The 12,829-nt window shown below is 57.9% G+C and overlaps 1 protein-coding gene across 1 annotated transcript; it reads right to left on the reverse strand.

The window, feature by feature from the left end:
- Positions 1-902: 902 nt before the first annotated feature.
- NPTXR (neuronal pentraxin receptor) lies at positions 903-11,524 on the reverse strand. Its single transcript, XM_048300054.1, has 5 exons — positions 10,751-11,524; positions 3,879-4,101; positions 3,492-3,736; positions 2,987-3,166; positions 903-2,608 (listed from the first exon to the last, which is right to left on the reverse strand). Exons 1-5 carry the CDS (start codon positions 11,321-11,323, stop codon positions 2,384-2,386), a joined length of 1,446 nt encoding a protein of 481 aa, XP_048156011.1. The 5' UTR covers positions 11,324-11,524; the 3' UTR covers positions 903-2,383.
- Between the last annotated feature and the right edge of the window lie 1,305 nt (positions 11,525-12,829).

The raw sequence follows: 12,829 nt of genomic DNA on the forward strand, positions 1-12,829 counted from the left end.
TTTAACCTCTGAGTTTGTGATCCCAGCAATGTTTTTTAATATTTCTCCCTCTAAAAATGTTGTCCTTCTTAATTATGCTGCTGTTACTTGGGCGCATGAGCAGATGTCACCTGTTGAACCCTCTCCTCTCAGTAACGGGGGTGTGAGCCTCCAGCTGAAGTACATACTTCTTCTTAAAAAAAAGCCCCCAACTTTGTGGAGAGGTGCTGAAGGTGGGAGTGCCAGGCTTTCTTTTATGGCATTAAATAACCTCCAGAAGCAGAAGTGGGGGGGCCAGCTCTGACTCGGAGAGGAGATCCCACCAGCATGCCAGCAATGGGGAAAACTCAGTCCTCTGGCTTTGTGCTCTGTTTTCCCCAACTATTGATGAGGCTGTGCCTTTCCTAGGAGGAGCAGGACCCACTGAGGGGCAAAAGCACCATGCAGACCTGGTCACAAATTGTTCTACAATAGGAGCTCCAAGAGCCATGCCTGAACCATTGTGTGCCTAGCTAGATCAGAAACTCATTACTAGTACTTAATTAGATTTATACTCAATGTGAGTTCCTTGCTATCTCAGAGGCCACGATTTCTCACTCGCTTCTGCTTCCCTGTTGTCAGGATGAGGGTTCCTCCTCCCCCATCAGAGGTGTTTCCCCAGCCCTCATGCCCCACAACAGCAGCCTGTACCCCATACTGCTCTGCAGTGGAGTAGATCAGAGGTGGCCAGACTGTGACACCACCCCCCTGCCCCCCCCGGGGCAACAATACCAAACCCTTGTGATGATACTCCTGTAATGTCAGCGATGAGCCTGGCGAACTCCCTTCAGTGATGCAACCCTAAGCACCCTGGGGAAGGTCACCTCAGCTTGGGCTGGCCAGTCCCCTCCATCCCCCCAGCAACCTCGTGCTGCACAGGAGGCTCGAACAGAAAACATCACGTTTATTGTTCACCATCAGCTTTACAAAAGAAATGTCCCAACACGGCTGCACGTCAGGGGCCCTTTTCACAAACGTGCATTAGAGAAAGCGCGCGAGCGAGCGAGGGAGAGGGGGCAGCTCCTCAGGGTGCACGAAGGTCACAGTGTTCCCACTTGGCACAAGGGCTGCTCCCCATCCCCACCATGTCCCCCACCAGTGGGCTGAGCCACCCCAGCATCTCAGCACTGGCAGAGACCCTGGGCGGGGGGATGCGGGGTGGCAGGGCTGTCGCTTCTGCCAGCTTCGCCTCCCCCAGGGGTGGGGGCAGCTGTCACCCAAAGTGGGACTTGGGGTAGGGGGGAACACTGGAAGCTGAACACTGCATTGAGCAACCATGAGAGCCCCGAAATAACCCTCCCACCCCACCCCCAGACACACACACGTGCACATACACACACTCACATATCGAGATGTTGGTGACCACACAATGTGGAAACAGCGTATTCTCAGGCACTCCACAGGGAAAACACCAGCCCGCTCTCTCACCCTCCCACTTCCAAGGCCAGTGGCAGCCCTGTTCCTGGCAAGGAGCAGCAAAAGAAGGGGACTGGGGTGGAACCAAGGGCAGTAGCCCAATCCAGTACCAAAAGACTGGGGGATGGATGGCAGGGCTCCTCTGACCACCACCATCCTCTGTCTCTCTTTTTCTTGCTTTTGCTCCCTTGGCAGTGCTGCACTCTTTCCCCCTCGGCCAGCGCTGGGGGAGATGCTTTGCCCCTTTCCCCCCATTCCCTTGGTGGCTGACCCATGCCCCAGCCTGGAGGTGGTGGGGAGTGCTCCCTTCCCTCTGCCTCAGAAGCCTGGCTCCCCTCCAGCAGCCCTGCCCAAACAGGCAACAGAGGCAGGGAAAGGGATGCAGGGGGGTAAGTGCTGTCCCACTGACTCTCTGCCATTCTCCCTCAGCTTCCCTGGGGCCACATTTAAAAAACCAGGGCAGCAGGAGAAGGATGGGGCTGGAGGTGAGATCCTGGAATGCAGGCTCATAAACCCAGACAGTGAAGTTGCTAGAAATAAATAAGGAAAGGGGATGTGTTCAGGTGATGCCTGTACCCTGGCACCCCACTGAGGCTGGACTGCACTCAAAGTAGATGGCGTTCTCCTTCCCACTCCCTGTTAGGTCTGACAAGGTGAGGACCCTCACCGTACCAAGGACAGCTGCAGGTACAGCGAGGTCCACCCAAAACAGAAGTGGGGCGAGATGAGACTCAGGAGCCAGCCTGCCAGGAACGAGGACAAGCCACAGCACCAGCACAGGGACAACAGGGAGGCTTCCAGGGGCCCCTCTCCCTCCTGGGGCACCAGCACAGGGGCTCAGGCATTGCCCCAGCAAGGCTTACTGGTCTGTCTGGGAGGGGAGAAAGGGGCTCCCTGCTTTGGGGCTACCACCGGGCTCCTTGGTGCTGGGGAGAGGGCTGGGGGCCACTCATGCCTTCCTCCCTTCCTCGCAGGCAGCGAAGCCCGCCTTGCTGGCGCCTCCAAAGACCTCCACCGCCTGGTCATCCCACTGGATCACATTCCCTTGGAGGTGGGAGCTGCAGTTAGCCAAGCCCAGGATCTCTGCTGGTGCCAGCATGTGGTCCCACACACCAAACTGTGCCAGCTCTCCCACGAAGGCCTGTGTGGCATCAAAGCGGCCCCCCAGGGTGTCCTGGGAAAGAGCAGGAGAGGTGATTGGACAGGGATGGAGAGAAGAGGAGGAACATGCATCCAGTGGGCAAACAGGGCAAGGGGGAGAGGGAGAGGTTTGGGGAGAAGCAGAGCAAGGTGCTTGATGGCAAGGAGGGGAAGGGATGGATGCATGGAAGAGATTCAAGAAGACAAAGCAGGGAGGCCAAAGGGATAGGGAGAGGGAAGAGAAGGCAGTGAGCACACATGGCCAGCCTGGAGGTCAGATGAACAGGCAGGAGAGCCAACGCCCTGCTGAGCACTCCTGCCCATGCTGCCCCCTGCCCTCACCCCATTTAGGGGCTTTTCCCCCCAGCCAGCTCCCACTAGAGTGATGCTAACTGGCAGCTCTGGAACATACCTGCTCCTGACCCAGGATGATGACACCCTGAGGCCTGATGGCGTGCCAGGAGGCCAGGTTCTCGCCGGCACCCCGCTGTTCACCATCCTGATACGCCGACCACTTGCCATCCCGGGTGGTCCATGCCACGCAGATGTGGTGCCAGGCCTTGTCCTTCAGACTCAGTGGCAGCTGGGCAACCTTTGAGAGAAGAGCAAGATCCCGGTGCTTGGTAGGACTGCTGGGGAACCCCAGGGTCTCCCCAGCCCCTCACAGAGCAAGCAGTGCACCCCCATGGTGGTGGCATCCCAAAATCTACAGACATCCAGATGTGCTGCTTCTCCCTCTCAAAACTCACCCCAAAGAGCCATCCTCCCCATCCTCCTGCCTCCCACCACAAGCTTAGGGCCCCTTCCTCCCAGCTCCCCCACACCAGTGACCCCGGGAATATAATTTCCTAGGGTGACTGAAGCAGGGAAGATGAGGGCAGGGTTTTCTCTCCTGCCCCTCCTGCAACTGGGCTGACCTTGTCATTGATGAGCAGCTCCAGGGGGTTGGAGCCCCACTCCAACAGCACGATCTCGTTGGCTTGGCTCTGGACAGAGTAGGAGAACGGGGTGCCAATTCCTGCCAGGGCCTTGGACTTCAGCCACATGCAGATGGTGAAGGCGTAGAGCTCCGGCAGGCTCTTCTTCATACGGGCGTACATGTAGTTGTTCTGCACTGGGATGGTCACCTTGAAGGCATCAGGAGGGCTGTAGCCCAGTGGTCCTACATAACAAGGGTGGGGAGGAGAGAGGAAGGTCAGCACCTGTAACGGGGATGAGGGTGACCCGTCCTGGGGCTCTCCTGGCGATGTACCTCGGGGTAGGAACCCCCCACCCCACCTCCATCCCCGCGGGGCAGGACTCACCGTGCTCCAGCTCCGTCACCCGGTTCTGGAGGGAGTTCAGCTCCTTCTCGATGTTGTGCTGCTGCTGGCTGCGGTCAGTGCTGGCGGCTTGGCGCTCCTTCTGCAGGGTCAGGATCTTGGAAAGGAGCTGCTCCTCCAGCTGCTCCATCTTGGTGTGGAGGGCATCACGGGCAAGTGCCGGGGCAGTGGGTGCTGAGCCATTGGTGCGGGCTGGCAGCTCCTGCTGCATTTGGTGGCAGACACGATGGAGGGAACAGGAGGGACAAAAGAGAAAATTCAGCACAGTGTCTCTATAAGAGTTTAAATAAGGACATGCCCAGCCTGCAGCACTACAGGTAGTGCTGGGATGACAGTCCCATATCCGCACTGGGGTCTTCTCCAAGAGCCTCCGGCTGACTTTGTACCTCCCCTCTCAGAGCCCCCATTGAGTTCATTACTGCGAAACGAAGCTTGGCTGCTCTTAATGACTTTCTGCTGCTTCAGAGGCAGAGCAAGGATGGGATGTTTGGGTCATCCCTTGGCTCTGCTCCTGCAGGCAGCCTCCCACGATGAGGAAATGATGCGGGAAGGACCTCAGAGCTCCCGGCCACTCCTGCTGCTCGTGAGGCTGCTTACCTGTAGCCAGCACATTAACATCACTAATGGGGCTGTAATCCTCTTAGCCCAGCTCAGCCAGAGTGTGGGGGTGTGTGCACGTGTGCCAGGTAGCTCTCCATAAGCCAACCTCTCCCAGGCCAACAGGATGCCAGGGAGAAGTGGGACTTGTGCCAGGCTGTTGTGTCTCTGGTCCTCAAGGCACGAACCATCACCTGGGGACATCAAGCCTGTCTTGTCCCATCAGGGTTAACACTCAGACCAAAACTCTTCCCATGGCAAATCCAACACGGCAGCTGGTGAAGATGCTCCCAGCTGCTACTGCACACTGCAAAGACGCCAGATCCCACCTTACTGGGAGACCCCACCCCAGCTGGAAGAAAAGCAGTCTGGAAAGGAGAAGGTGACCCTTTGCCATTCTCTTGGGGTTTCCCTGTAAATAGGAACCCTCTTCTTTCCCCGTGTTCTTAGCACACTAGTGTCTCTGCCATGGGCTCTGAAAGATGACGACCACCTTCTCTGTGTTGCCAGACCTTCCCAGAGGTGCTGGAGCAGCCTTGGAGACTACTACTACTTCAGCCCTGGATATTCTCATGGCTTGTGCTGGCAGAACAGGGGGGATACCATCCCTGTTGATCTGAACAGCCTCCCTCCAGCCTCAGAGCTGGCCTGGAGGTGGTCAGCATGCTTATCTGTGATTGTAGCTTCCTGCTTTTTCTTCTTCCTTACATCCAGCTTCTCCAGGCTGGACAGGACCTGATAATCATGCACACAAAGCTGAAGGGGAGGGATGCCTGCCTATGTCACTCCTAATCTTTGCTATCCATCATAAACAACAGAGGGAGGGGAAGGCTGGAAGAAAGTCAGGTTTGGCTAGGCAGGATGCAACCTTGGCGGATGGGAACAGCAGGGAGAGGAAAAGCAAGAAGATGGCATTGGTGTGAGCACAAATGTACCCACTCTGGGCAGCAACATGCTCAGGCTACAAATAAAACGGAAGTTGTTATGCCCCAAGGTCTGCAAGAGCTGCCAGCAGGGTCTGCCAGGGCAAACCCACAGGTTCTGTGGGGAAAACCAACCTGGAAAAGCAAAACCCATCAAGAAAGGAGAGGTTGTGCTGGGGACATCTGCCAGCCCTGACCTAATGCCAGCTCTCGCTGCCAGCTTGCTCCGGCAGCACTGAGGACGCTCTGGCAGTGAGCAAAACCTCTCTGGGAAGGGAAAAAAGAGCATCCTACCTTTGGTCTTTGCAAAATGGAGGGATTAGACAATAGGAAAGGGGCTCTTTTGCCTTTTTTTTTTTTTTTTTTTTTTTTTGGAAGGGGTCTTGGGGATCCACTGGATGAAAGGCAGGGTGGAGATGGCAGGAGGGAAGGGAAGTGGAAAGGTTAATTCTCATCCCCCTGGCAGGGATAATTCCCACCTGAGGCTGCCTGCGTTTCTACCCAAGCTGAGCTGGCTGCATTGGCAGGAGGCAGCACAGGTGGGATGATGTTGCCTTTGCCTCTGTGGCCACATCCCGTGTGCTCCAAGAGCTTTTCTCATCCTTTCAGGCCGCCTGGCTACCGCGGAGGCTGGCACGCTCCTGTCTGCCGCACGCTTTGATTGCTCGAGCTGCGGGTTTGGAGCCTACGTCCCTGCTTTCATGCACGGCTCCATCTGTTAATGACGAAAAAAGAAAAGGCTGGGAAATTTTGTCACTCTCACTAGCCCCTGATAGCCTGCCCTACATTAGTCAGTAGTGACTGGGTACTTTTTTTTTACCCCCCTCTTCCTCCTGCTTTTCTCCCTGCTGCTATTTTCTTCCCTCTGTAACTTTTCTCCCTATGGCTTTTTCATTTCTCTGACTTCAGAGCGTCTCTTCCTGATGCTTCCCTCTGTGCACACACACACAGTGTCTTTCCCCTTTCATTCAATTTCTTCCCCCTTCCTGAGTTTTTGTCCATCCAGCCCTCTCTCCAGCTCTTGCTGATCCTTCCAAGTTGGCAGCCAGGGCACCAATAGCCAGAGCCACATGGTCAATTGAACCATTGCTGACCTCATGTTCCTTCTGGAAAGTGGTTGTAGCCAGTACCATCATCTGGCAGAGCTTCAGGGCCATCCCAGCAAACACCATCCATATCCCTGCAGCCAGACAATGACTGAAGTCCCCATTTTACTCCATGCAACCAAGTTGTGCTGGATGCCAGGCTGGGCTGCATCCCCAAGCCATGATCCCCATCTCTGAGCTGCTGCTCGAGCATCTTTCTCACAAGGCAAATCATTTGCAAAACTATTAATGGTTGATGTGCAGCTGTTAATTACTGGTGACCTTTGGGGAGGGGAGGGGGGGAAGCGCCTTCTCCCTGGCTGTTCGGCAGGCACCCGGCTTTCCATCTGCCGCCGCACAGGCAGCAGGGGAGTGGGCAGCGGGTGTGGGGGAGGCTTGTTCCACGCTTTTTGGCCACCAGAACCAGCAAAAGAGATTGAAAGATGCCAGGTAATATTAATCACGTTGAATGTCAGCGGCTGGCAGGGGGTGGGGAGGGGGAGGTGGGGGCAGGGGGCTGTGGCAGCCATGCCAGAGTGTGCCACTGGGGCTGGAGCCCTCAGTCAGCAAATGCACTTTGATTTACATAAGGAGATCAGAGCCTCATTTACTAATGCACTGGCATTAAAATCTGGTAAAATCTGGTAAAATCTGGGCGCTGCTGCTCCCTCTCAGCCACCAGCACACCTTGGCTGCTGGGGCAGGGCAGGCAGGAGCATGGAACATGACCTGCAGGATGCAGCCCCGGCACATCCCAGGGATCATGATGCTCAGCTGGGTGCGTGCACACAGCAGACCCATTCTGTTCCTTGACCCATGAATCCTTCCAGCCTGCACAAAACTCCTCAGTGGCTGCCACCCTGGGATGCTCACTGCTGCAGGACAGCACACCTGCTGCACCGAGGTTTCTTGGACCCTGCCACCTCTTTTAACCCAGGCAGGACCTTGGGGATCATTAAACTCCAGCAGGGACTGGAGTAGAAGACAAACAGGGATGCATCAGCTTTTCCCCCTTCCTCACAAGGGAAGAGCTCACTGTTGATCCTGTCCCCCTAAAACCTCACTCAGGGGGGCCTGGGACTGTCACAATTTGGGTATTTACATCCCCACACTGCTGGAGATGCAGACAGGAGGGAAGCAGCTAGGTCACTACCATTCCCATTCCCTTACCCGAGGGTTCCCTGCCAGCAGCCAGGTCACCAGCCACAATGGCACAGCCACGTACCAGCTGAGGAGCAAGCAGGCTGTTGCAATTCCACCAGGTCCCCCCAGCCCATCAGGCTGTCCCCTCTCCTGCTCTGCTCTCCTGCAAGGGATGATGGGGAGAAGGGGGGCATCTGCATCTCAGCACAGCCCAGACAGCCAAGGTGATTCTCTCCCTGCTCCCTTTCCATTTGCAGCAATAACCAGAAGCGTGGAAAAGGAGCACCTGGATCTCTCGGCTCTGTGTTCCAAGATGCACCTGAGTGTACAGACATGAGCACGTGCTGAGAGAAAGGGGGGGACCCTCAAAACCAGGATGAAAAAGCCTAACTAGGCTGCTGTGCATGAGGAAAGGATGATCAGTGCCTTGGGTGGCATTAGGAAGAGGTGAGGGAAGATGTGGGAATGCTATGCTGATGCTAGCCCAGCCCCACAGAAATGACAGGGGACAAAGAGCGAGACCGTGGGGGCCCTCCCTGCATCCTCCCCTGGGAAATCCTTCTGCCATGCTGACAAAATTAAGAAACAAATGCCTTAATAGGTTTTTCAGTACACGAATAAATCTTGTTATGCCTTACAGACGGGGCTGAGAGTGCCCAGATTAGATCAGCAATCTTCCACCAGCCCCCTCCCCGCAGTCCCTGCTCTGAAGCATCCAGCTGTAATCCCTGCTGGCAAACCTGCCTGGAGACTCCCTGGGATGCAGCCTTCCCAGTGCAGCTCATGGCATTTTGTATCAACTCTCTTCTGAGGCTAAGCCACCACAGACTTGGCAGCATTTCCTCTCCTTCCCAGTGGATTTTTCAGAGTCTCCAGCACATGGGGGCCACCCCGGGACTGTCCCCATCCAGGTCACCTTTTGGGATGATCATTGCCACCATCCAGGATAGCTGTGGAGGTTGAGAGTGCCTCCCATGTCATGGGGTACCCCAGGAAGGCTCCCAGGGCTGACAGGTAGAGCCATGTGGGACAGAAGAGTGCAGGTACCCCACCATGAAGTTTTAGGTGCCTGCTCCTGGGGTGGGGTGCGAGGCAATTCGGAGAGGGAGGCCACAGGCAACCATCACTGGATGGCTGAGGTGTGACCAGGAGGCTCAGCTGGCCGGGCTGCAGCCATCACAGGGGTGTGATGCACACGGGTGACACTTTTCACCAGGCAGGAGCAAGCCCACCTGCAACACAGTGCCCTATTTCCTCACCTGGCAGGGCTCACTGAGGCTGCTGTGTCTCCCCTGCAGAGTATAATTGGGACCCTCAGACCCCTGGCAACACAAAGCTGAACATGTTTTGTCATGTGTCACTTGGCTTCCTCATCAGTGTGTGCAGGAGCCTCGTCCCAGCATCACTTCAGGCTCCCCAGACGCGTGTGAGGGCCTGCTCCAGCCCTTGTGAGCTTCACCCTCCTCCTCCACCCCAAACCTCCCACCATCATCAGAGACCCCAGGAGAGGGCGCAGGGCAGCTCATGGGTGGTGCTGCCCCTCGGAGAAGGGGGAGAGCATGGCTCTATGGCCTGATGCTCCGCAAGATCTAAACTGATATGCTGGGCACCATCCCACTGTGCATCACCTGGTATACGTGTGCAGGGACTTATTTCCCCGCTTTATTTCTGGGTGAGCATACCTGCTGCGTTTTTCCACTGATGGAAAATCATTTGTTTGGAGCTGCAGGGGGTTTTCTGGGGGGAGGGGATCTGTCCCTCCCTTTGGCTGCATTTGGCTCTGGGCAACATGTCAGACAGGCTGCACATCCCACCCTGGCAGCTCACAGGTGCTTCCTCTGCTCTTCCACCTCTTTTCCTTCTTGTGTGCATGTGTTTATTCGCCTTTCTCTGTTTCTATTCCTGTTCATATCTCCATCCATTACAATAACCCTCTCTCCCAGTCTCATTTCTCAGCCTGTGACCTCAGTGGCTCTGAATTTCCCATGTGTTGCCTGCTGCTGCTGTGCCCACGTGGCTGCAGGGAGGGGGGCAGAAGGGCAAAGCTGAGGAGAGGGACCCCTTGGGGTGGTGCATGACCTCCCTCCTAGCTCCACACTCCAGGCAAGAGGGGAGAGGGCAACAGGGAACTGAACAGGAAGATGAGAACGTTGAGGACTTGCAGGAGGCTCCTTGCAGGTGGCTCTGACACCTGACAGACCTCAGGGAACAATCCCTGCCTGGAGCAATTCCCACAGGGAGAACAGACAACTCTCCTCTGGCAGCTCTTACATGCCAAAACCATTGCCACAGCCATATCCTGCAAAGTCTGCCAAGGGCCATGGGACTGCTGAGCCCATATCAGCCCAAATAAATCAACACTCATCTGCACTCTGTGATGTGCCCCATGACAGGCATCACGGGACAGCCTTTGGTGCCACTGGCTTGTGGCTGAGCCAGGGCTGAGCCTGCCCAGCACACGCTGTGCATCTGCTGCAGAGTGGGGACCAGGGGTCTGCATCCCAAGTGCCAACAGCCCAGTGCCACAGGAATGGGCACAGCTAATGACTCCAGCTGTGCCCTTCTCTCTCCAGCTCCTGTGGACCATGTGGGAAAAGGGTGCCAGGCTCACTTCACTGCACTTCACTTCGTGAGACATCCCATTCATAGCCATGGAGGCATCAGATGGGATTTACCTTTTTGCCAAAGGGCAGCATCTGGCCCTGAGCTGCCAACCTGCTCTGGAGGAGTCCTGGGCAGGTGCTATGGGGCAAGCAAGGTACCCTGCCTGGGTGCAGACTGGGGGGAAAGTGGGGCAGCCCTGGTGCTTTGGGACTACCCTGCATGGAGGGAAGAGAGGGGGGCTCAAGAGGAGGGCTCCCTTGCCCCTGGGCAGAGATCTCAGGAAAGAGCAAGGCAAGGACAACCTTCCTGAAGCCTCATGAGGGGGACGAGCTGGTTCGGGGTGCATGTGGCTGCAGGCCTGGGGAATGGCACGTGTGGGAGCATCACCCCAGGAGCAACATCCCCCGGGAGCATCCCTCACAGACCCCCCAGGAGCATCTTTCCCTGGAAGCACCATCCCCTGCGAGAATCCCTCCCAGATCCCCAGGAGCATCCCTCGCACCTCTATCCGGTCGATTCGGTCCTGGAGGGTGCGGACAGCCTCCTCCAGCTCCCGCACGGCGGGCGGCTCGTCGGGGGGATGGCCCATGGTGCCGGGGTGCGGGGCGGCGCGGAGCCCGGCGGCGGCGGGGGGCGCGGCGGCGGGGGGGCTCCGCAGGCCGCCCTCGCAGCGGCTGAGCTTGCCGGTGAGCTCCCGGATGGTCTCCTGGTCCATGCGGATCCGCTCCTTCTGCTCCAGCGCCGTGCGGCGCAGCTGGGCCGCCGCGCTCCGCAGCGCCAGCAGCTCCTCGGGGCCGGCGGCGCTGCCGGCGGCGCTGCCGGTGCCGGTGGCCGGGCACTCGGTGCTCAGCGGCGTGCAGACGAAGCGGCTGAAGAGCGGCGGCCCCCCCGGCAGGCGCGGCCCGGCGCTGGCCAGAGCCTCGGCGGGGCCGTGCAGCGCTCCCAGCCCCTTGTCGGCGGCGGGCAGGAGGGCAGCGGCGGCCGAGTCATTGTCGGCGGCGGCGGCGGGCGCGGCGGTGCCGGCCGGGTGGACGCTGGCGATGATGCAGATGATGGCCCCCAGGAAAGCCAGCATGCCCGCCGCCAGCAGCACCGCCAGAAACTTCAGGGTGGCAGCGGCGTGGGGGGCTCGAGCCCGCGGACGGCGAGAAAAAAAAGCGGGCGGGGATGGAGAGGGGGACGGGCAGTCGGAGGGATGGACGGGCAGCCCGGAGGGAGCTGGCGGGGAAGGACGGTACCGGCAGCAGCACCGGCGCCGGGGCCCCGCCGCGCCGCGCCGCGCTTATATGTGCCGGGCGGCGCCGCCCGCACCGCACCGCACCGCACCGCCCCCGCCACCGCCCCCGCCCCCGCCCCGGCCGTGCCCCCGGCCGTGCCCCTCTCAGTGACCCCCCCTTCCCGCTGAGCACCCTCCTCGGGCTGCAAGGGTGACGGTCCGAGCGGTGGGAGGCGAGCGGACAAGGGGACAGGAAGGGGAGGGAGGGCACCCCGGGGGCACCCGGGGACGGAGCCAGCCCCGACTCGGGCTCGCTGAAGTCAGCCCGGCGGGAGCCTCTGGCGAGAGGATGCTGCTCCGGCACAGCCCAAGGGAGGATTTCCCCCCTGCGAGATGCCTAGGCTGGAAGTAAAGGGCCCCTTGACACCCCGAGGGTGAGAGCTTCGTCATCAGTCATTCCCCGTGATGGTCTTTCGGGTCTTTTCGTCCTTGCCTTTCTCCTAAAAATTAAACTAGCAAACCTTCTAGCTGTCTTGCTCTCCCGCTTCAGACGGAACTGTTGCAGAGAGCTGCCATGGGATGCCTCACCCTCTGCCCCTCACACCCATGTTATCCATTTGGGAAATAAATACACACGTTTCATCTTGCCCACCATCACTCTAGTCTGAACTGCTCATAAACGAGCTACTTGAGACAACCACTTTCTCCTTGCTCCAACAGAAGCTGTGCCATGCCCTCTCCTGTTCCCCAGGCACACTGGGGCCTTGGCGATGCAGCCGTGCCGAGAAAAAAGGAGCAGAAGAGGGAAAGTGAACAAAATCAATCTCAAACTCTACTCAGTAATGGCAGGAAATCCTTCCTAGCCGGCAGGGAAGCAGAAGCATGTGTGTTTAAAACAGCCCCAGTGCTGGGTATGAAACAATGGTAAAAATTACATCTTCTTTCCCTCCAGGCACATTTGAGTGGATAGCAAGGGAGCCAGAGCTACAAAGACTCCTCAAATTTGGCTCTGTGGGAGCAGGGAGGGGAATGTTGTTGACAGGGTACAGTCACCCTTTCTCCCCACAGAGTGCATTGCACCCCAGCCCCTCAAAACCCTCACCCTGGAGCCAGCAAGACCTGCCTGACTTGTGGTGTTGTAAGGCTGGGGGGAGGAGGAGAGGAAGACAGATGGGGTGGTTCAAGGAAGAGGGAGAGATGAAGGGAATGATGAGGAGGAAAAGTGGAGGTGGACATGGAGCAGGCTGAGCAGGTGGATGTGAAGAAAGCCCAAGCAACAGGCATCTGGCCCTGGTGGTGAGGCCAGTGAGCGCTCTGGGAGGGTGAGTGCTTGGTGTGCTGGGACGAGTGGGCAGTGGCGTGGGA

Source organism: Corvus hawaiiensis, chromosome 4, assembly GCF_020740725.1.
Source record: "Corvus hawaiiensis isolate bCorHaw1 chromosome 4, bCorHaw1.pri.cur, whole genome shotgun sequence".
NCBI classification, from domain to species: Eukaryota; Metazoa; Chordata; class Aves; order Passeriformes; family Corvidae; genus Corvus; species Corvus hawaiiensis.